The 24101-nt window shown below is 38.0% G+C and overlaps 2 protein-coding genes across 3 annotated transcripts; one reads left to right on the top strand and one right to left on the bottom strand.

Annotated features, from left to right (window-relative positions):
- The first annotated feature begins 670 nt into the window (after positions 1–670).
- LOC122838030 (vitamin D3 hydroxylase-associated protein-like) lies at positions 671–18137 on the top strand. The gene is made up of 15 exons (XM_044128327.1): positions 671–2252; positions 4048–4413; positions 12231–12344; positions 12473–12613; positions 12744–12877; positions 13161–13367; positions 13441–13481; positions 13578–13702; positions 14295–14420; positions 14544–14641; positions 16382–16481; positions 16561–16604; positions 16711–16859; positions 17279–17424; positions 17864–18137. Exons 2-15 carry the CDS (start codon positions 4198–4200, stop codon positions 17984–17986), a joined length of 1764 nt encoding a protein of 587 aa, XP_043984262.1. The 5' UTR covers positions 671–2252; positions 4048–4197; the 3' UTR covers positions 17987–18137.
- A 1083-nt stretch (positions 18138–19220) lies between these two features.
- LOC122838033 (cytochrome P450 2J4-like) lies at positions 19221–24054 on the bottom strand. 2 transcript variants are annotated; one of them, XM_044128331.1, is made up of 10 exons: positions 23206–24054; positions 22993–23126; positions 22749–22911; positions 22393–22542; positions 22152–22312; positions 21678–21854; positions 21298–21439; positions 21002–21189; positions 20774–20915; positions 19221–20145 (listed from the first exon to the last, which is right to left on the bottom strand). In XM_044128331.1, the coding sequence occupies exons 3-10, from the start codon at positions 22798–22800 to the stop codon at positions 19970–19972; spliced, it is 1188 nt and encodes a 395-aa protein (XP_043984266.1). In that variant the 5' UTR covers positions 22801–22911; positions 22993–23126; positions 23206–24054; the 3' UTR covers positions 19221–19969. The 2 variants fall into 2 exon arrangements, with proteins under 2 accessions (XP_043984266.1, XP_043984265.1); XM_044128330.1 differs by having other exon boundaries at positions 22993–24054.
- Positions 24055–24101: the final 47 nt, after the last annotated feature.

The raw sequence follows: 24101 nt of genomic DNA, 5'->3' as shown, positions 1-24101 counted from the left end.
GAAAGAATGTGAAATTGTTTCAACGGATTACAAAGCACTTAAGGAATTTTGGCCTAAATATATTTCAGAGGTACAGGTCAGGTATAAAAAATGTAGATCACTGAGATTATCAGATACCTGCTCACTCAGGGTTTCCTGGACCATAATTAAACAAAAACGAAGGCACTCTTTAGTTTTGATGCTTGCCAGCTGTGAAACAAACTCCCTGAAAACCTACTTGGTAGAAAATATTGGTCTGTTGAAATCTGAACTGCAAATCTTTCCGTTTACCACAGGTAAACCTCCATTTGTTTCTGTTATGTACCATTTATTATGTGTTTATATTTCCACATAATGTTGCTTTTATATGGCACTTAACGTTTTATTTTCTAAAATCAAAATTTCCAAAGTATTATATGTTTCTAATGAGTCTTATTGCCTGTTTTTTCTTTCAAAGCACCAGGAATTACCCTGAACAAAGCTTAAAACATAAACTTAAATTAAATACAATAAATTAGACTTCAATGAAATGGAGAACAGAAATTGCATTAAAGCAGAGGATTCAGTTCAAAGTAAAGCAAGTAGCTACATTTTTAATATCTTCTGGCAGGAGAACCGTAGAGCATCAAATCACAACAGGTGTCCCTTTGTTTGTTGCTCAGGCTGAATTTTCTGCCTCCTCTCTTTGTAGGTGTCTCACAAACTGTTCCATTCTGTCAAATGAAGTCCGTCTTAGCTGGACCACTCACTGACAACATTCTTCAAAAATCGTATTACCAGGACGATGGGGTTTTAAACTCGTCCATGTATTGCTGCATGTTGTAACTTTAAAATGTATGATATCTTAAGTATATGAAAAAAAAATGTTCAGCAGTTTATTGTGATTCAATATGTCAATAAAGTGACTTAGAAACACAAATTCTACATGTGTCCTTTTAAGTTTTTGACAATATTATTCATGTTAACATAATTTGTGTGTAAGACCTTACGTATATATCATGTCAAAATTTCTTGATTATGCAACCAACAATGGAGAGATTAGCAGGTTGCTCTTGACTTTTGAGTAAAGGTCAATGTGATTAGCAATTTCTATACAATAATGAACTCATCAAAAGATATCCTTAAAAGGTTTTAAATGTTTTCACCTGAAGTAAAACAAGAAGTATTATGTTCCTTAAAGTTCCTCTTTAGGGAACTTAAACAAAAAGAGGGCTTTAGTGTGTGTGTAATATCAAACAACAGAATTACTGATCGTAGGATGGAAAACAAATCACCAAATGTTAAAAATATACCAGTCATACAAAAGGAACACGTTCAAAACAAAAGGCTTGGAAATAAAAAATAACCACAACTCTTCTCTGTCAAGGATCAAAAGTTAAAAATCCTGAAACCAAATGGATATTTTTTTTTGTATTTGAAAGTTTTGATGCAGTCAGTAATGAAATTCATTTTTATACGGTCAAGATTGAGTCACTCAGACATCACCCAAAAAATAAGTCCAGGAAATAAAAACAATGTGCCTGTTTTAAATTTCAATAAAGCAAATGGAAAACATGTAAAAAAAATATATATATATATCCTTGTCAATAATCAGTGCAAAAGCATTTTTAGCATTAAAAGAATGAAACCCTTATAATTCCTGACCAACTTCTTCCATCTGTCTGTTGGTAGTTTTATGATTCAGCTTTTGGTTTCATGTCTCTGAGGATGGAAGGGCTCCTTACCATTGCCGTAATGTTGAGCTACCTGCACAGGCGATCAGTTTCAGGGTTTTTTCGGTGCTGGGCTCTAAAATGTTCAATCACATATTGATAAACTTACCAAAACTATTACTTTAAATTTATTCTACTAGGGATATTTTGAATCTAACTGTAAAGGTGTCAATTCATGAAGTACATATTGTTTGTCAAATCCAAACATCTGATTGGTTAACCTGCTCCGCTGTTTAGGTATAGACCAATCACCTGTCGTTAATCTTATTATCTGACTTTTATTGTAAAAAGTTTACCTATCACAATAATCTGTTTGGGAAAATACTTAAGATTTTAAGACATTAAAATTGCATTATTATTTTTCTGAATTTATTTATAACGTTAATCGTCTTCCATGTAAATATATTTTTCAGACTCATCTATTTATTTAATTGTGCCTCCAACTCCCAACTTTCACGATCCGTTCTTGAATGCAGTAGTTGCGCCCCCTGCTGGAAAGAGCTAAATCTTATATAAATACATCCCGTGTAGAAATTGGGGAGCCGGAGAAAATCTTTCAAGGTACTCTTTTTTTTATTTATTTATTTTTATTTATTTACAAATAACAATTTACAATTGCAGACAGTAGAATGCTCGAGGTGCTGGGGTAACAAATCCACAGGATTCCATGACAAAAAGAAAAATAAAATAAAAAAAATAAAATAACAGTTTACAAATCAAATTCATCGCTTATGGTAATAAGTTTCATACCTTTAGAGTTGGTGCACATTTTTAAAGAGTCCAAAAAACATCTTACATAACCTCTAAAAACAGTGAGGTTGGGTTTGTTTTTAGCAAATTTACAGGCATGTATGTGGAACTTAGCCAACAGAATAAGAAAATTTATCATATAATCTTTCCCAGACATACTGTTATTGGAAATACCAAAGAAAACATGTTTATCATTCAAAGGAATAAGTATATTGCATTTCTGACTAAAGAAAATTTTGAAGTCACACCAAAAAATTTTGCTGAATGAGCATTCCCAAAAAAGGTGGATTAAGGTTTCTTGTTCGATGTGACAAAAGGAACAAAGAGGATCAATATTTGGAATATATTTAGTCAGTACCGAATTTACAGGGTAACACCTGTGTAGAATTTTAAGAGACACCTCCCGTACTTTATTTGAGACAAAAAATTTCCTTGGCAATAACCATGTTTGTTCCCAATCAATATTTGTATAAAGATTGTTCCAATAAAAGATTGAAGCAGGTTTGCTAATAGTATTCCTCTGGATTATTTCTCTAATATGTTTATTTCCAGTTTTAATACTAAGGAATGGTTCCGAATTACCAATAAATAATTCTGGAAATCTGGGATATTGGACATGGGCTCCACCTGAAGTTGATATAAGAAATTTTAAACCTGCTGGAATAGCATCAAAAACAACAGCAAATTCCTTAGGAGTCACAGGGAAGTTAAATCTAGAAAGAAATTCACTATAATTAAACAGTTGACCATCCTCGTTAAACAATTGTTTTACAGATAGAATATCATTATCCACCCAGTTCTTAAAAAATAGGGATTTATGCTTGAAGCAAATATTTTGGTTATTCCAAATAAGGCAGTTATGAGGGGAAAAGTTATGCTTATACACCAATGTCCAGGATAAAAGTAATTGTTTATGGAAGCTAGATAAATTAACAGGGAGCTTTTCTATTTTGTAGTTACATTTTAATAAAAAGTCTAGGCCACCCAAAGATTTAAAGACTTGTGTAGGAATCCAATGCCACATTGAATTAGGAGTTTTCAAATATCTTTGGATCCACCTAACTTTGAATGTAGAATGTAGGGTATTAAAGTCCAAAACATTGAAACCACCTGAACTTAGTTTATTGATCATAACATTCTTCTTAATAAGATGGGGCTTTTTTTTCCAAATGAAATCAAAGAACATTTTGTCAATTTTAGTGCAAAGGCTGTTTGGGACATTAAGGGCTGAACTGGCATAGACAAGACGAGAAAGACCTTCAGTTTTGGCCAGCAGGACTCGACCAGTGATGGTCAGGTCTCTCTGTAACCATAGATTAAATCTTTGTTGACAGGAGGGTATAATTGGATCAAAGTTTTTATTAATTCTTGCTGTTTGCTCTTTAACAATAGTTACCCCAAGATATTTGACTTCATACTTCACAGGTATTCCTGACAAAGAATATTCATTACAAGTATTGATTGGAAGAAGCTCACATTTAGATAAATTCAGTTTAAGGCCAGAGGCTACAGAAAATGTATTTAAAAGTTTAAGTGCAACATCAATTTGAGACTTATCTTGTAAGAACAAAGTTGTATCATCGGCTAGTCGGCTAGTTGTTTCAAGGTAGTCAGAAAGCAGGACGTTCCTAGAGGATTTGTGATAATGATGAGCTAACCACGCCCCTGTAGCACGTGAACCAAGAAGTGTAATTGTCCTCGCTATAAACTGTTTGCTAGCTTCGTTTAGCCTGACTCTGCACCTGACAGGGGGAGGATGGAAACTCTGAAAGACTTGGTAAAGGGAGTGATGGTGGAGAGCCAGACAGCGGTTCTGTTAACCTCTGTTGCCTGCGGGGTGGGTGCCCTGCTGATGGTGGTGCAGACTGTTACCGGGAACCGGGCAGCCAAGGACAAGATCCAAAGAGCCAGGAGCAGGAGGACCGAGAGCCTGCAGCGAGCTGAGCAGGAGGTGCTCCGGTACAAACAGTTGGTAAGAGGCCAGGCTCGGAATGTATGAAATATGTGGAAGCACATTTAATTTATTAATCATTTCCTTCTAATTCGCATATGTTAAAATTTTTAACTGCCACTTGTTGTCAGATTGCATATGTGCAAACTTTGAACCCTGATGTTGCAATCTGTCATTGACATACATGTTAAGGGTTCTTACAGCGGGAGACTTCTAATTGTTGAAAACACACATCTGAGTATCAGAAATAGTGACTCCAGAGGACGCTGTAATAGTTACACTGCTGTGATAAAAGTACTTTCTCCCTTACAAATTTCTTTAGGGTTTTTTGGGGGGCGCGGGGGGTAACACTTAAATTTTTCAGCTTATTAAGCAAACTTTCATATCAGATGAGGATAACCTAGCTATTTTCAAATCACGATTTCACTGAGGGGGGGGGATGTATTAAAACAACCATGTGGAAATATAACTCCCACATCCATAAATGAATCATATCTTAGCTGTGATTTATGACATTTTTCTGATTCAATTTGACCAGCAACGTTTCAAATACAAATCTAAACAAGTGGGTTTTTAGTTGAGATTTAAAGGAAGTCAGTGTTTCAGCTGTTTTACAATTTTCTGGAAGTTTGTTCCAGATTTGTGGTGCATAGATGCTAAATGCCGCTTCTCCTCATTTGGTTCTGGTTCTGGGGATGCAGAGCAGACCAGAACCAGAAGACCTGAGAAGTCTGGAAGGTTGATACAATAACAGCAGATCTTTAATGTATTGTGGTGCTAAACCATTCAGTGATTTATAAACTAACAACAGTATTTTAAACTCTATTCTTTGAGCTACAGGGAGCCAGTGGAGAGACTTTAAAACTGGTGTTATGTGCTCTATCTTCCTGGTTTTAGTTAGAACACGAGCAGCAGCATTCTGGATCAGCTGCAGCTGTTTGATTGATTTGTTGGACAGACCTGTGAAGACGCCGTTACAATAATCAATATGACTGAAGATAAACGCATGGATGAGTTTCTCTAGATCTGGCTGAGATATTAGTCCTTTAATCCTGGAAATGTTCTTCAGGTGATAGAAGGCTGTCTTTGTGACTGTCTTTACGTGGCTCTGAATGTTCAGGTCAGAGTCCATCACTACTCCCAGGTTTCTGGCCTGATCACTGGTTTTTAGTTGTAATAACTGAAGCTATGCACTGACTCTAGATCGTTCCTCTTTAGGTCCAAAAATAATAACTTCAGTTTTGTTTTGGTTCAGCTGGAGAAAGTTTTGGCACATCCACACATTTATCTGTTCTAAGCATCTGTTCAGTGACTGGATGGGTTCTGAGTCTCCTGGTGACATCGTAATGTAGAGCTGTGTGTCATCTGCATAGTTATGGTAGCTAATATTATTTCCTGTTATAACCTGAGCTAGTGGGAGCATATAGATATTGAATAAGAGGGGTCCTAGGATTGAACCTTGGGGTACCCCACATGTGACCTTTGACCTCTTTGATGAGAAGTTTCCAATTGAAACAAAGAAATCCCTGTTCTTTATGTACGATTCAAACCAGTTAAGCACTGGACCGGAGAGTCCGACCCAACTCTCCAGTCGATTCAGTAATATGTCGTGGTCAACAGTGTCAAAAGCTGCACTGAGGTCCAACAGAACCAGCACTGTGGTTCTCCCACAGTCCGTATTTATATGGATGTCATTGAACACTTTTACGAGGGCAGTTTCTGTGCTGTGGTGAGACCGGAACCCAGATTGGAAGGAGTCAAAGCGGTTGGTTATCGTTAGGAAGCTATTTAACTGTTTACACACAACTTTTTCAATAACTTTGCTGATGAATGGGAGGTTGGAGATCGGCCTGTAATTCTGCAGTAGTGATTTGTCTAGATTGTTCTTTTTTATCAGTGGTTTGATTACTGCCGTTTTCAAAGCCTGGGGGAAAACGCCTGATGAGAGCGATGAGTTTACTATTTGGATCAGATCAGTAGCAACAACAGGCAGGACTTTCTTAAATAAATGTGTGGGTAGAACATCCAGACAGCAGGAACTGGAGCTGAGTTGGCTTATCATTTCCTCTAGGGTTTTATAATTAAGTAGTTGAAATTGGTTCATTTTTCCTGTATTTGTTTTGTTTGGGTTCAGTGTTGGTACTGACTTTATAGTGGATGCGCAGATTAATCCTCTGATTTTTTTGAATTTTCTCTGAAAAGAAACTGGAAAACTGGTTGCAGGCAGCAATAGACTGAAATTCAGGTGGTAACGTGATGGGAGGATTTGTGAGCCTGTCAACTGTGGCAAATAAAGCTCGAGCATTGTTAATGTTTTTGTTTATGACATCTGCAAAGAAGGCCTGTCTTGCATGTTTGAGTGTTAAATGATAGTAACGTAGTTTTTCTTTATAGATGTCATAATGAACGTGAAGTTGAGTTTTACGCCATTTTCGTTCTGCCCTACGGCAGAGTTGTCTTGCAGATCTAACTGTTTGTGCATTTCTCCATGGAGATTTCTTCTTACCAGACACAACCTTCATTTTAATTGGGGCAATGGAATCAATGATATCTGAAACTTTAGACTGAAAATCATTTACCAACTTATCTACGTCATTACAGCTTAAGAGTGAGGAAGAAGAGTAGATTTGATGAAATGTTTCTGTTGTGCTTTCAGTGAGAGAACATTTTGTGATGGTTGCTGTTTGTCCAAGTGGATTAAAGGATAAAGAACTTTTATAGATAACAGCAAAGTGATCCGACAGGGCGACATCAGTTACAGAGACATTGGAAATATTCACACCCTTACTGATAACCAGGTCCAGTGTGTGTCCTTGAGTGTGTGTTGCTTGTTTGACATGTTGTGTTAGACCAAAAGTCTCTAAGATATTAGAAAGCTTTTTAGCCCCTCTGTCTTGGGGGTTGTCAACATGAACGTTAAAATCACCAACAATTATTAAGCATTCATAATTAATACATACGGGAGATAGAAGTTCATTTAACTCAGTAAAGAAATTTTCCACATATGTTGGAGTTTTGTATAAAGTTAGTGTTAAAGTCCGTTTGAGGCCTTTAATCTCAATTCCAAGATACTCAAAAGAAGTAAAGTGACCCAAATAAATTTTACTACTATTTACTGTATTCTTAAATATTGAAGCCACGCCTCCTCCTTTTTTATGTTTTCTATTCTCACTTAAGAAATTGTAGTTAGGAGGCGCAGATTCAATTAGTACGATCGGTTCATTATTGTCATTCAACCATGTTTCTGTCAGGAACATAACATCGATATTATGCTCAGTGATGAAATCATTGATTAATAGAGCTTTAGCACAGAGAGATCTGGTATTTAAAAGAGCTCATTTTAGTGACTTGGAGGCCAAGCGTTCTTGAGTCTGAGGTTCCTTCAGGCAGGGGAACCGTCTGAGGTTTGAATTAGGTCCGCTGTATTTTATGTTTCTGTTTTTTGTAGCTTTTCTTGTAGTGATCCGGACAGGTACTGTCCTATTTTGCAGTGCCGGGGGGCCAGACACATTCTGGGGGAAGACGGGTGTAAAAATAATATCTGGACCCCGGCCTCAGACCTCAGAAACGCAGAGTGATGGATCCTCTGGGAAATCAGAGGCAGGTGGCTTAAATGTAGTGAGGTCTGTAGCATGAGTGCTAAGGAGAGACGTCCCAAGTAGAACCTGTTGATTCATTCCATCTGTAAAATTGAGAAACTCTGGTCCAGAAGACATTTCTCCAAAGGTGTCTTGTGAATCCTGTGAATGAGTGGATGAGCCAGGAGGGGGCGGAGGAGGAAGGGAACCAGTCGCTCCGTCTCCAGTCGATGTTGTATCAGCTTGTTTTGGTTCCTGATACGCAGAGGGTGCCATCCTAATCAGACGTCCTCGAGCCTTTTCTTCTGAAGCGATGATGACGTTGCTGCCCTTGCTGATAAAATAAAAAAGGTTTGCAGTGAGTAGCTTTATCCCATGTTTATTAAGATTACGTCCGCCTCTTCCAAAAAGGTAAAAGCGCTGCCAATAGATCCAGAGGTTATCGATGAAGGTCACTGAGCTGGTAGAGCAGGTTTTAATCAGCTATTTGTTTATCATGCCCAGCCTGGAGTGTTTTTCGTCTCCCCATTGAGGTGATGGAATTGGACCACTGAGAAATAACTTCATTTTTAATTTTCCCATAGTGTTCAAAAGAATATTAAAGTCCTTTTTCAGAATCTCAGATTTCTGCTTCGCCAGATCGTTGGCTCCAACATGCACAACTAAACACTCAATATCTGGCTGATCAGCGGTTAGAGAGAGAACTTTGCAAGTTAAATCAGACACAGTGTCACCAGGAAAAGAAATCACTCTGGTTTTCTTGGGATTGTAGACGTGACTGATTCCATTTATTGCTTCATCTTCAACAATAAGCACTTTTGGCGTACCTTTCGTTTTCCTGGTGGTCGCTTTGTCCTTTAGGGTCTTGGGGGGTGGATGTGTTGGTCTTGCCTCATTGTTGATGTTTGATGGTGAGGTTTCACTCAGAGGCTCAGGCTGGAGTGCAGAAAATCTGTTTTTCAGTGGGATTCCCACAGGGTCAGAATGTTTTGAGGTTTGGGCTGGTCGCTCTGTCCTTGGGAGCGGAGTCGGTGGAGCTGTTTTGGTTGCAGCTGCTTGTTTGTTTTTCTTCGGTGGAGCAGGTGTTGAAGTTGAGGGTGGGTTTCGGCTCAGAGCCGGCCACGCTGATTTGTCCAGGTGAGGGGCTCTCCCTGACAGTCGTCTCATCGGATCCGCAGTGTGAGACTTTTGCTTCGGCTTGGCACCCAGAGCATTCCAGGGTGGGCTGCTTGATGCGAGGTGTACGACCTCTCCGTCGTTTTGAGGAAGAGTTGTCTCGTTTCCACAGTTAGCGTTGATTTCAAAGTTCACCTCCAGCAGTTTGATCTTCATTTCTATAGACTGAAGTCGTTGTATAATACTGCTGAGGTCTCTGGGGTCGGCGGGAGGCATTTTGTCCTGGTTCAACTTGGAGATGAAGAAAAGTAAGGTAAAAAATAAAAGTAAGAAAATCCCTCGGTCCTTTAGGTTAGAAGTAATCCAGTTATGATGTCAAAAAAGTAACATATAACTATAAAAACAGTCACTTTAAAAATAACTCAGGTTATCAGTAAGGACAAGAGAGCGCAGGATAAGCTGTTCCTCCTTTAGCTGCCACAGTCTCCTTTCCATAACAAAATAAAAATATGGAGATTTGTAACGGGTGGTTGAGTGAGTAAGTTCCAGTAAACAATAGGTAACCAGCTTCAAGGTTTCTCCAACAAAATGTGCCTAGAACAGCTCATTTGCTTATATGTTCTTATGTGAGCACACCATGTGCCCAGTGGTTGGGCGGTAGCCCAATGGTTAGAACACTTTGTTCATGCTGTGCTCGCGTACCTTTTAATTCTGCCACCGGATGTCATTCGCTGGATGTCTTTTTGAGTTAAAATTTTTTAAAGTTGACAGATGTTATTGCACAACATCCCCCACCCCCCTGCCTCTTTTCTCTACTCTCTCACTCTCTACTTCCTCTTCTGAGAGGGGAGATGTGCTACCAGCTCTCCATCTAACGGGTTAATTGAGATTCCTAAATCTGCTGAGATTTACCCTGTCCAGAACTGAAGTAAACACTGTTTAAGATGGCATTGAGAAACGATTCGCCTGGTTTCTGGCGACCTACATCCAGGTGTCCCACCCTTCTTCCCCCTGTGAATTAGCCAGAATGAGCAGCCTGCAGTCAACTAGTTTCACAGAGCACACCTGTTAACGGTCGCTCGTTCTCTTTTATTACATCTTGCTCTTGTTACTGAACCAGGTAGGTTTTAGTGACTCGTGCGAGTCCCCAGGATGATGTTTTACATTTGGGCTACCAGCAACCAATAAAACATTTTCCAGCTCTTCCTCTCCAGAATCGAACATCATAGCTATTTTACAACCATCAAAGAACTTTAAGGTGACTCATTAATTGAATGTCCACAACATCTTTTAGATTTTCTTTATGCTAAAGATTTTATTAGTAAGGCAATTTTGCAAGGGTCAGTACAGCTTAATTCAGTAGCAGAAATAATCAAATAAGAAAAATCAATCATCTAGTCTATCTTTCACTAATGCTGACACTGAGAACTAAAAAGGGAACCTTTGAGAGAGACGGACGGAGTATGGCTTTTCGAACCCCAGACCTGGCCTGATGACGAAGAAGATGTTGCAGCAGGAGGAGGATGTTGGTCGACGAAGGCAGGGATCTCTGTAGGCCTGATGAGCTTTCTTCTCCTCATGGGTGGTGAGGTCACACAGGACTTGGGTGCTGGCAGGAAAGAAGGCATCAGTTCTTCTTCTTTGCCTTTGTTCTTTGTCTTTGCTTTTGCCTTGGTCTTCATCTTCGTCTTTGGGGTCTGAACCCAGCTGATGAGAGAAGTGCGATTTGAAGCCACATGTTGCGGGGCAGACGGGTTGGTTCCCATGAACAGGACAGTCTTCGGCTCTGTGGCCTCGGCTCTTCTTCAGCTGCAGAGTTCTTTGTTCATCTCAATCTTGACTCAAAGCTGCCTGGAGGATCCAACCAAAGTTTCCTCTTTTGCACCCACTTTTCATAGGGTTTATTCAGCCTTTTGGTTCATTTGCATTGGCTAGCCCTGTTGATGTGCTTATTTGATGAGATCATCTGCCTGCTTGGACAGATGATCTCATGTCCATCACTGTCTTAGAGACATTGTGTCCTGTTGTCTGTGCTAATGTCTTAGGTTGCTCAACAACCTGTTTCCAAATAAGGCGTTGACCATCTCTGAAAATGAAAATCTCTTAGTTTCCCTTAACCTTTCACCTACCATCCACCTCCAACACATCAGTGATCTTTAATTGCAGTTACACCTTCTACACCATTTCAAGTTCAATGTAAAAATCACATTTATAACTTCTTTAACTTCTCTGATTTATCATTCATTTATAATGTTATGATAACCATAACTTATTAGTTACTCTTATTATAAGCTTAATGTGAGTTATTACAAATGTTTTCTGAAAAGAAACCAAGAATAATCCATGATCCTAATTATTTGACACCAAAGTTACAGTTGCTTGTTTCACTTGTAAGAGTTCCCACTAATGCAAGTGTAAGTATTATTACAAGCAAACCAATATTAATATAAGTATTTTACTTTGAATCTTATTCAATTACTCAAAATGTTTAGATTTCATTCTTTAAAACTTTTGTGCTTTGAAATAAGTAATAGCCTCAACTATTTTTATAAATCTGCAGGCTGGAAACTTACTTCCTCTTTTTCCAGGAAACCTGCTCTTCCTGTTTCATGACTCTCTCTCTGACTATGATTTCTTATGATTAGATAGAAAAAAAAAAGTAGAATTAAAGCTAAGTTTGTTGGAGACAGAAACAACACACAACCAAATTGATTTTTATTGACATTTAAGTCTACTGTTGGGTCTAGATGTCACTTGAGTGATTCATTTTAAAGGTAACTTTATTTATTGTTACTGTTAAACTAAAATATCCAGCATAGGGAAGTGGGATGATCTCTGATTTTTTTTTTTTTTTGACACATAAAATGTGAAAATTTCACTTGATAATTATATGTTATTAAAAGATTGGAAGATTAATGCCTGAACAGCAACTGAAAAGTCTTAAAAAATGGAGACATTTTTAAAAGACTTAAATAAATAACCAATGCTTAGCCTGGTGGGGGCACAAGTAAAGTATGGTGGCCCGCCAGGCTTATAATACACTGGGGGATATCCTGAACTTTAAAACCAACTTAAAAATATGTGTTTGACTTTTCCCAACTCACAGCAAATGTAATCAGTCCATTTGTGCTGCTTCTCTTCTAGCATCCATCCTGTGACTCTGCTGCCATATTGTCACTGTCGTTGTCTGAGTTGACAAAGCAGCTGCAGGAAGGTTCACTGTGCCCCGAGGATGTGTTTTACTCCTACATGGAAAAGGTCCAGTCTCCATTATGACATTTTCACCACTCCAGACGCTTTAATAAAACCCTCTCTTGCAATGTGACCATTATGTTTTCAGTATCTGAATGCAGGTTTAATTCAAATAACAGCTTCCTTTCAAACAGACTCTGGCTGTGCACAAGGAGCTGAACTGCTGCACAGAAATTTTGCTGGAGAGTTTCGACCAACTGAGAACAATTGGCTCCAACAAGGACGGCCTGCTGTATGGTGTTCCTATCAGCATTAAAGACAATGTTTCATACAAGGTAGAAAACTTGCAGAATTTCACTGTGGTGATCTTTCCTCATTGTCTGGATAAAGATGAGATGTATTGCCTTGACCTGCAACCTTCTGATTCTGCCCTCTGTTCTTTCTACTTATCTCCTTACTACAAAGAACTATGACTGCACCTGCGGCGTGCTCATAAATCTGAGCAAGCCAGCCAAGAAGGATAGTGTGATTGTGGAAGTACTGAAGAAACAAGGAGCCATTCCTTTCACAAAAACCAACCTGCCACAAGCACTATTAAGGTAACTTAAAACTGTAGCACTGTTGTGACACACACATTGCACATAAATAACAAAATATATCTTATATCCTTAGAATTTGTAGTTGAAACAGATATATGACACAGTGCATAAAAAGCACATAGCCTTTAAAAGAACCATAAGATAATTATCTGAGCTTCCCAGAATTGTTTAAAAATGTGTTTTATTCTTAATTTGAAAAAAGAAAATGGTTGTGTGTCTATTTTTACACATTGTATATAAATATCTGGCTTCATACGTGTCTGTTTTTGCCTTTCGTTTGCAGTTATGATTGCAGTAACCCCATCTTTGGACAGACGGTCAACCCTTACAATCCCCAGAAGACCTCTGGAGGTTCCTCTGGTGGGGAGGGGGCGCTGATTGGTGGAGGGGGCTCCATTCTTGGCATTGGCACCGACGTAGGGGGGAGTATCCGCATACCTGCCGGTTTCTGCGGCATCTGTGGCTTTAAACCCACAACAGGCCGACTCAGGTGCGCACACTTCAGTCAGTTTTATGGATTCCTCTAACACAGTCACTTCACCTTTACTCTGTGTCACTGTTAGCTCACAGGGCATTGTTCCCATTTTCCGAGGTCAAAAGTGCGGTAAGTGTTGATAGTGCTCATAGCTTTACACAGTGACCTATTACCATTCTCTTGTTGAACGTTTTGTTAACATTGCTGCGCCTCTTGTTGGCTTAGTGCTTTCATCTCCTGGACCCCTGGCGCGGGACGTGGACAGTTTAGCTCTGTGCATGCAGGCTCTGCTCTGTGACCACATGTTTTCCTTGGACCCAACTGTTCCCCCTTTACCCTTTAATCTTCAGGTGTGTCCTCTGCTGTTGAATTATTATTTTTTTCTTATCAAGGTTTTCTGAACAGGTTAAAGTAAAATTTTGTCAAATATTAAGAAAGTTAATGGGGATATTTTCTTTTAACATAAAAAACAAAAAAAAACATCATTATGCTGGGATTTGACAAATGCAAATAATTTTGGTAATTCTAACTGACCTTAAACAGGACATTTTTTTTTTTTTTTTGTCGGGGGAAAAAGTTGGGCAATGAGGAGAGAAATTGATTATGTATTCTTATGCAATGTATATAATTATCTGCTTTAAAAAAATAAACCAATTTACATTTAAAGAGGTACATTTTAAAGGGTTTGTGTGTGTCAGCATATGTGGTGCTGTTTTGTTCAGCTCGACAACAATCATGTTTCAATATGGAGTTATTTTCATGCCAGCTGTATCAGTTTGCCTCATTGACCGCTTTGGCGGATCAGATCATTGTGAATCCACTGGGCAAATTTTTTAATTAAGCGTCAAACCTGTAGCGTATAGGAACCCATAATCTTTTATGCTGTTGAACAACTGACAGTCTGTTGCAAAATCCAAATAAATGGAAATTGCTTTTCTGCAGACATACCAGAGCTCCAAGCCTCTCAGAATCGGTTACTTTGAACAAGATGGGTACACGCAGTCTCCTCCGAGCATGATTCGCGGCCTCAGAGAGGTCAAAGCTCTGTTGGAGCAGGCCGGGCACACAGTAAGGCCATGACATGTGCACACACACCCACCCGCGCACACACACATCTTTGCAGATACTACTGTGAAGACCACAACTTTGTAAAATATGCAGCATTTCTGATGCGCTCATCTTTGCTGTTAGGTGGTGCCTTATGAACCTCCGAGGGTGAGTTATGCTGTCAATGAACTCATCATGAAGGGCGTGTTGGCAGATGGAGCTGCCACCTTGCTACAAAAACTGTAAGTTGTGTTTTACCATTATGTTTAAGGCATTGACTAAACCGATAATGTTTCCTTTTTGTGGAAAGTAAGTCCGTGTGTACATGTCTTAAATCCAGCAAAAACACTGAAAGTAATATTTTGCAAGATGTGGCTAAAACATAATTAGTGACTCATCCAATTTAGAGAAGGCATTTTCTGAACATAGCTACTACAAAGATTGGTTAAAAATTTTCCCAAAAGTTAATGTTTTGTAAGGGACTCTTAAGATTTCTTCTCAATGATTAACCTTTTCAGCACTTTGTAGTAGTTGTGAAATCAGGACAAAGTGTTAGCTGTTTAAAATAAATCTTTCAGAGTTGGATATTGTGTCAGAAAGCAATAGTGAGCATTTGTGATGTGATTTATGTCATTGTTTCTAAAAAAAAAAAAAAATTAAGTCAGTTTGCCACATCTACATGTTTAAACGAAACAGATTTCTTTTTTTAAGAAAATATGTTTTGTTTTTTTAAATTGTTTTAAAAAATCTTTTTGGAAAGTAGGAAAACATCAACCACCTGTTAGTGTGCGATTCAGAGACTGACAGAATTTCTGCAATATAAACAGTTTACATTGAGTTTAGTTTGCTTGGAGTAGCCGTCTGATGAAATGTAAGTAATAAAAATACAAAACCTTAATTTATGTAGTGGCTTAGTGCAACTGCAAAGAGAAAGGAAATAATCTCCAGGATGCCCAGTCTCTAAATTTGTCTGTCTAGATTTGAAGTTGGTGATGAACATTTTTTCCAGATCAATGTCAATGAAATTTGGTGTCCATGGCCTTGAAACTCCAAGATCTAAATTCCAATAGCTACTAGCTGGCAGTTCTCAAAAAAGTCTCAAAACTTTAACGTGTCAGCATTAGTCAAGACTGAGATGAGATCCAAACGGAGCGAACTGCAGAAGTTCTGAAATTTGTAACAGTAAATGTGTGCATATTGTTTTTCTCAATGAAAACCTCTAAAAGTCATGAATTGTTTAGTGTTTAATTTCAGAATACCACAAAACATTTTGCAACATTGATTCAGGAGAGTATGTGGAAAACAATGTAGTCAGTTGGGTAAAATTTTGTCTTTCCTGTTGGTGTTTTAGTTAAACTGAAATAAGTAATCCCTTTATAAGGCAGGCTTTTCCTTAATCAATGATTTATTGCAAAAAGCAGCATTGGTGTCATTGATTAACCCAGTGGTCAAGGACCACTTGACAAACACTCATGGGCCACCTAATTTGAAAATTCCCCACAATGACACAACATTTTAATATATGCAATCTTTAGTCTCAGCTAATGACAATGGTGGTGCTGTTTTATAAATGTCTGGCCACGACAAACTCATCAACAAGTCAGGGCGTTTTGATTTATTTATACATGTTTAAAGTGTGGATTCTAAGCGTTCCAGTGATGTCAGACACATGAAAATCAAAAGGAAAAAAAGTTGTTTTACTATACGTTTTGAGTGCATTAATAACATTTTAAGGCTATTTGTAATTTAGAAGCACAATAAAAAAAAAAACAACTAGATTTGAGTTATGATGGAAACAAAAATACTCTTCTGCACCATTAAATGTAAAAAATGATCCACCTATTTCTATCAATTGTAGTTAACGTTTTGTATTCTGTGATTAAATTAGTTTTAGTTAAATAAAGATGGCAATAGCCGGATCTGTTCTGAAGGTAGTGCAGTGTTTCCAGTGAATCACGGCGGTCATCCTGCTTCTGTTTCAGGAAGGGAGGGCCTGTGGACCCCTGCTTCAAACCTCAGATTATTCTGTACTCCATCCCTAACTGGTTGAAGAGAATCCTCATATTCCTGCTGAAGCCCTTTGTAAGTTCTGCCTCACTGTTTCAGAAACGAGAATATAATACAGATGCAGATTAATTCTCATTTCATGTTATTCTCACAGTCTCGTCGCATCCCTCCCCTTCTCAGCGCCCTCTGCGGAGTCAGGTGTGATGATGTCCTTTAAATTGGCTGCTTTAGTTTTATGGTTGTCTGTCAAATTATTTGTCGAACCAAAATGCTTCCGTGTCCTTCCCCACCTGGATGTTTGCAGTTCCCCCTCGGACGTTTGGAAGCAGCATGCTGATGTTGAGGACTACACTCTGGAGACGATAGCACACTGGAGGAAATGCAACATAGATGTGCTGCTCTGCCCCATGATTGGACCGGCCTTCAACTTCTTGTACTGCGGCAAACTCACAAGTAGGGTTGTATGAGAAGTGCCTACTAAAACATCTGGAGATAGAAGAATAATGAATGATTTGATGAAAGAGGCTTTCGCCACACATTTTAGAGTTTTTTTTGTTTTTTTGTCTCTTGATGTGACAATTTAATGGATCTGTTTAAACCTATGGATCTGTCCCCTTACAAATTTCACCAGCTTTTGCTCTTTTCATAGAAAACAGTGCAGCTTTGCGTCATAATTTTTATTAATCTCTGTATCTGGAAAACACAGGACCCCCAGATTATGATTTTCTTTATTGAAATCTCTACATTGAAAAGCATTTTTAAAATAATTTTTTTGTCACAATGTACCTGGAGTGAAGATACGTCAGGTTTGCAGAAATACTCCTAAATCTTTTTTCAAGTTCTGCAGTTTTCTTGGTCTGCTCTCCTTTCAGATCTCTGCAGCTTAACAATGATATACAATGTCCTTAATTTTCCGGCCGGTGCTGTCTCCGTATCCACGGCGACAGCTCAAGACGAGGCGGATCTTGAGCATTTCAAGGGCCTTTATCAGGACTCCTGGGACAAGTTGCAGAAACTGGTGAGACTGTTTTGTGTAGGCCATAAAAAACCGCCAAATGCAACAAAATACAATTATAGTAATTATTCTTTAAAGTTTTGTTGAACCACTAGTTTTATTTTTTGTTTTATAAGTTTTTGTTAATATGTTTTACTGGGTAAAAGCATCTCACAAGTTATGGAGGAATTAACTAATTGGCCAAAGATAATAAATTTCTCCAAGCTAAAGCTGTTTTTTTTTTGTTTTTCTGTCTCCCTTTTGAAGCTTTATTCACTTTGGTTGTTTTACATATGCAGTTTGTTTGCCCGACTCTCTTTACTGATAGTTTACCCGTAGTCATGAAGCTTCCATGATAATCTCAGCGAATCTCGCCTATGCCAGTACCACGTTTGTCCACCAAGTGGCAGCAGAGACCATATGAGCAGTTTGCTTGGCGTCACACTGGACCTTTGTGTTTTAGGCTGTGAGCGGCGCTGAGGGTCTGCCCGTGGCGGTGCAGTGCGTGGCCCTGCCGTGGCAGGATGAGCTCTGTCTGCGTTTCATGAAAGAGGTGGAACAGCTTGTCAAACACAAGAAAAACTGAAACAGCTCGCTGATTTTCTGGATCCAACAGCTGGATTCAGCTTAATTGCACTACAATGTTTGATAAAGATTCTGGTTTTTACAGGTTTGTAAAGCAAAATCTGTTGAGCATGTGAAGGAAGTTTAAACAAATAAATCTATTATTAAAGTGATTAATGTTTGCTTTGTTTCTGTTTCATGTGTACCAGTGTTAAACACATAGCTAATTTTGACTTTTTTTTTTTTCTCTAATTTAAAGTTTTCTTCATGACTTGTTCACCATAGATATTTATGTACATAAATATACTGATTATTATAAACATAACATGGACTTCATGAACAAGCCCAACAACAGTCTGTGTTAGTGAACAGCTCTTTGGGTGACTGCAGAGAGGCTCAGTCTCTTATCAACAGAAACATAAAATGTATTGAGCATGCTGCATTTTGTATTGCTCTGCTGATATTTCAGACCTTTTGATAAGCGATATGTGAATGAAAGCGAGACGTGAAACATGCACATTAATCCACGTTGTAATATGTTTTGAAATAAATGCAAAATAATAGCAATCTTGAAGCTGCTTCACTTACCAGGGTCAGTAACCATGGTAACATATGCAGTTTTTAAACTGCTGGGTCTAAAACACACCATTTTAGGTCATTTTGCTAATTCAGAGCTGGGCCAAATCTATATGCATTCATCCGTTGGTGGTATTAACACAACAGGACAGCTCATTGTTTCTGCATGAAAAGTTAAAGGAAAAAAAAAAGAGGACTTTCAGAGGTACAGGTCAGGTATAAAAAATGTAGATCACTGAGATTATCAGATACCTGCTCACTCAGTGTTTCCTGGACCATAATTAAACAAAAACGAAGGCACTCTTTAGTTTTAATGCTTGCCAGCTGTGAAACCAACTCCCTGAAAACCTACTTGGTAGAAAATATTGGTCTGTTGAAATCTGAACTGCAAATCTTTCCGTTTACCACAGGTAAACCTCCATTTGTTTCTGTTATGTACCATTTATTATGTGTTTATATTTCCACATAATGTTGTTTTTATATGGCACTTAACGTTTTATTTTCTAAAATCAAAATTTCCAAAGTATTATGTGTTTCTAATGAGTCTTATTGCCTGTTTTTTCTTTTAAAGCACCATGAATTACCCTGAACAAAGCTTAAAACATAAACTTAAATTAAATTAAATACAATAAATTAGGCTTAAATGAAATGGAGAACAGAAATTGCAGTAAAGTAGAGGATTCAGTTCAAAGTAAAGCAAGTACATTTTTAATATCTTCTGGCAGGAGAACAGTAGAGCATCAAATCACAACAAGCAAGCAATTTAAAACTGCAAAACCAAAATAAGCAAAATACACTGTATTAAAAGGAATAACTAATGAATGTTGATTCCTTTCGATTTGTTGCAATGAAGCAGCTATGCGAACTTTTTCTGTACTGCCATGTTCCTATTAATTTCTCTGAAAAATGCTGACTGGGTTCTCCATCACTTTGGATCTTCTCTCTCTGAAACTTACATGCTCTTTTTTTTTTTTTTTGATTTTCTACCAATACAATCATAAAACATCTGTTTTTATAATTTTTTTTAACTGAAAACTTGTTTGTGGCCTTTGAAAGCCTAGGTGTAGTTAATGGTTTGTTTTGCATTTTCTCTCAATTCTGGAGGAATTTGCATTCACACCTAGAAAGATTGGAAATTTTCAGTATGTCATTGTTGCTGTTTGTTGAATGATGAACACCAAATCATTGGGAAATGGCTTGATCGCTCTTCCAAAACTACCTGAAACTGTGTTTTCTAGGTATTTTTTTCCTGTAAGACACTCGTCTAAACAAAATCTGCAATTAAGTAGAAGTCTTCACAATTGAAAACAAAATATTTCACAGTATGCACTTATACAGCAGAAATTGATGTTTGTGGGGAGAAAGGCATGGCAGGTATGCTTTTTTTTTTTTGCTCTTGCATTTCTTTAAAATAATGAAAACGTTGGTCTTAGCGTGGTGTTATGCAGATTTCATATGGTTTTGGTGCCAGAGTGATTCCTGCACGGTAATCCATCACCGCCTTTACTCCAGGCGGCATTGAGAAAGTGAAGTGCTGCATGAAGGACGTGAAAAAGAGGAAAAGTTCCATCCTGGCCAGGTTTTCTCCCAGACACAGACGCTTTCCTGAGACAGAAAAATTAGAGAGGCGGTGCAACTAATAACTAATAATAAACCCAAGTCACTATACAGAACATTTATGTCCTTCTCAGTTTCGAGCAATATAAGTTGTAGAATATAAATAGGCAAACTTAGTGCATAATGAAAAGTACAATCATCAAATGATCTTTGCAGATCCTTGAGCAGCAATTAAGTATCTCAATAAAGGGTTGGGCAAACATGTTTTGACAACCTTGCAGTTGTGCCGTAATTTTTCCATTTTTAGGTTATGGGTGGAAGAGTTTTCCATGAATTGTAAAGAGTTTAGGATAAAAGCTAACCCTGCTTTAAATTTCCTCACTACTTTAACCTGTATTCATTGTCTCCACAATACTGGCCCTTTTTTTGCATATATTTTTACTAGAGGGTATCCCAGTAGAAGGGGCTGGATACAAATGCACAGCACTTTTGACATTTCTACATTTAAATATGACTACAAAACAACAAATATGTTTCTACCCATTTTACAATAATATACAATGTTTGTCAATCTGTCTTAAAGGAATTCCAATAAAAAACATTGAGGTTTGTGGTTGCAATGTAAAAAAAGATAATAAGGTATGAAACACAATGCATGGCTGTTTAGATTCCTTACCAGCAGAGAAAGGGATGAAAGCTGTTTTTTTTTCAAACTTGCCCTTGTCATTCAGGAAGTGTGCTGGGTTAAAGGTGAAAGGCGTTTCCCATTCTTTCCTATCAAGCAGCACTGAAGCTAGATTAGGGATTATCAGCACTTCCTGGTGAATATGAAATAAAAGTGTTTAACTACAACAAATAGGTTGCAACATAAAATGTCACTACAAATAGTCTTTTGGGAAGTCACCTTTGGGATGGTGTAACTTCCTAGCTGGACTTCTTTGTTGGTAGAGTGTGGCAAGGCAAGAGGGGCAATGGTGCCTATCCTGAGGATCTCGTGGATTACGGCATCTGTGTAGGGAATGTTGGCACGATCCTCCATAGACGGCTGTCTGGACTGTCCAATTACTCTGTCTATCTCTGCTTGGACCTTTTCTGTGCAAATAAAATTCACATTCAGATTGTCAAATGTAACTTAGAAACTCAGGGACTTTGAGCGTTTGTGTGTTACTAATGGAGCATTATTTGGATGAGTTTTTGCACCTTGGATTTCAGGGTATTTAGCCATGTAGAGAAATGCCCATCGCAGGGTGGTGGATGTGGTTTCTGATCCAGCCACAAACAGATCCAGGACACACATGATCAAATTTTCTTCATCAAATGTGCTGCCATTCTGTGCTTTATACTGTGGACATATGTGGAGGGGAAAAAAACAAAACAAGAATACAGCAACATCCACTCAGATGAAACTTGTATAGCAATTTTAATTTTAAGAATCTACAAGTGAGCTGCTTGAACTCTGGAACATGATTAAACTGTAGATTGCAGTCTGGCTTTGCTCAAAGTTATGGTGGTAAGTTTGAAAGTAGATCTGTGCTCCTGCACTAGGATTGATTACTACAACAAAAGTGTTTATCAGTCACCTTTTCAATCTCCTGCAGGTAGCAGTCAATGTAATCTTTGCTGTTTGAAGGATCCCAGTTCTTCTTGTGCTGGTTCAGCTCTTCTCGTATGAACTTCTTCACATCGCTCCAGATCTGTTTGAGGGTCTGATGTGGACCTGGCAACAATCTCATCAGCAGAGTAAAGGAATTGTAGAGCTGAACAGAAGAATAGATTAAAAGGACAGACTGAGCTAATAAATATCAGGATTAATAGGAAGTAGTGGACTGTCATGAAATTGCTACTACTCTGCTTTCTCCTTCTAGTGTTCATTCCTTGGATAACAGGCTTGATTATTTACAGCTTTGGGCATACTTGCAGCATGTGCACTTGCAAATACGTAGTAGTAACATACTACCACTCGTATAATTACTACTACTAACTGGTATGTGTTGCATGTACTCTGTCTTGACAGGTAACCTCAGCATTTCATTAACAGCTTTAAAACACAGTACCTGTGCCCAAATAGAAGCTTCAATGTGGAGTGCCTTGTCAAACAGCAGCATCAGTTTCACAAACTTCTTGTCCCCGTACTCAAAGCGGTGACCAAAGACCAGGTGGCAGATGATGTTGGAGACGGCCTTGTTGATGATGAGATGTGGATTCACAGGCTTTCCTTTGGAATTTAGCAGAAAAATGTCAAGTAAATTGAGCAGCTGACCCTTGTGAAACTGTCTCTGAATGCTAAATGGGTACCTTTATGGCCTCGGATCTCTTCTGCGCAATGTGTGAATTCATCCAGGATGACAGGCTCAAGAGACTTCTTCCCGAACCCAAAGTATTTGAGGGTTGAAAGAGCAAAGCGTCTCTGCTGTTTCCAGAGGTTTCCATTACTGAATATAACACCTGATGACAAAGAAAAAGGTAATATTACTACTACTAATAATAAAAGTGATCATATTATTATTATTATTATTATTATTGAAACTTTGATGAATGCTTTGTATTTATTTAATCCAGTTTTACAACACATAATATACATACGCTTTTGGTGAGTATTAAGAATTGCAATTATGCACAATTATGCTTAATCTTAAGAATCCTTTTCCTACCTAATCCGCCTCCTATTTCGTCCTGCAAAGCAAGTACTGGGCGGTCCACCATGTTGTCTCCATTTACAACCAAACCCTCCTTGATGGCATCGAATCCATTTAACACCACTGCCCAATTCTGACCAAATCTTAGACTGTATACATCTCCATAAGTCCTTGCCAGCTGGGTAAGAGGGAAACAAGCAAATAAAACATGACTTGTTAAACTAGCACTGTTTGGTTATAGTCTAAAATTATTCTATACCTCAATCAGCTTCTCATGGGGCTTGCTTTGGTCCCATGTAAATATGTTTCCCACAATTGGTAGAGCTCTGGGTCCTGGAGGGAAGCCACGTGGTCGACGGTTTTTAACATAATCCGCAGTGATGATGAAAACCACTGCAAACAGCAGTAGACTCTTTAAATCCCAATCAAAAAAGAAACCAAATATGGAAAAAAACAAATCCATTCTGCCAACCTGGACGGTCAGGAAGCTTTTAATTTGTTTCTAAGGAAAAAAGATTATGTTATGTGAAGAAGAAAATTTTCGCTCTGTACCATCTGTAAAGGTACTGATCAATATTTGTTGTCTCTGGAGAAATAAGTTGCTTATTTCACTGGACTCTGATCTCTATTTGCTTCATGACAAAATTAAAGGTGTTGCACTGCAGTAATTGATTAACTTTAATACATCTATTGACTTAGAAGAAAATGTATTGTTTTTTATTGTGGATCAAAAATTCAGAGTTCATGGAGGGAGTGGATTTTTGCTGTGAAGTCAAATCTCCAGCTTCAAAGTTCACTTGACTCAGAAGGCTTACTCATCATTTCTCTAGTGAGTTGTTTTGCCTTTTGTCATAATGAAAATGCAAAAGAACCAGCAACCCAGCTTGTGTGCAATTCAGCAGAGGTGTCTTGTAAGGTGCTACAAAGTGCTCAGATTTTGACAAGACGCATTCGTAGTTTTGTAAGCGCCATAAATGCAATGAATTATGAATAAACATAATTCATTGCATTCATGGGGCAATGAATGCAATGTGGATTAATGTTCTTAATATTTACTCGATTATTATAAAAGCAATACTTAGTTTAACACTTTTGACAGGCTGTGATATATTATAAAAAAGTTTCATAATTTTACTTCCCTTCAAAATAATTTGGTCCAATTAATTGACAGATTGTCGATATGATCAAACAACTTTCTTTGTCACTGCAAGAACTGTTGTACTGTAGTACCACTTTATAACGAACGATGGCAGCAGTAAGCTTGTTCTTGACCATATATGCTTGCATTTTTCTTTTCTTTTCTTTTTTTTTTTTGTCCAAGGAGAATTTTAAAAGTTGACTATCTGTAAATAATGCGTATGTCCCTGT

Source organism: Gambusia affinis, linkage group LG10 (genome assembly GCF_019740435.1).
Source record: "Gambusia affinis linkage group LG10, SWU_Gaff_1.0, whole genome shotgun sequence".
Lineage (NCBI taxonomy): Eukaryota > Metazoa > Chordata > Actinopteri > Cyprinodontiformes > Poeciliidae > Gambusia > Gambusia affinis.
Note: the sequence above shows the minus strand (reverse complement) of the source record. Positions and strands in the feature narration are given on the sequence as shown.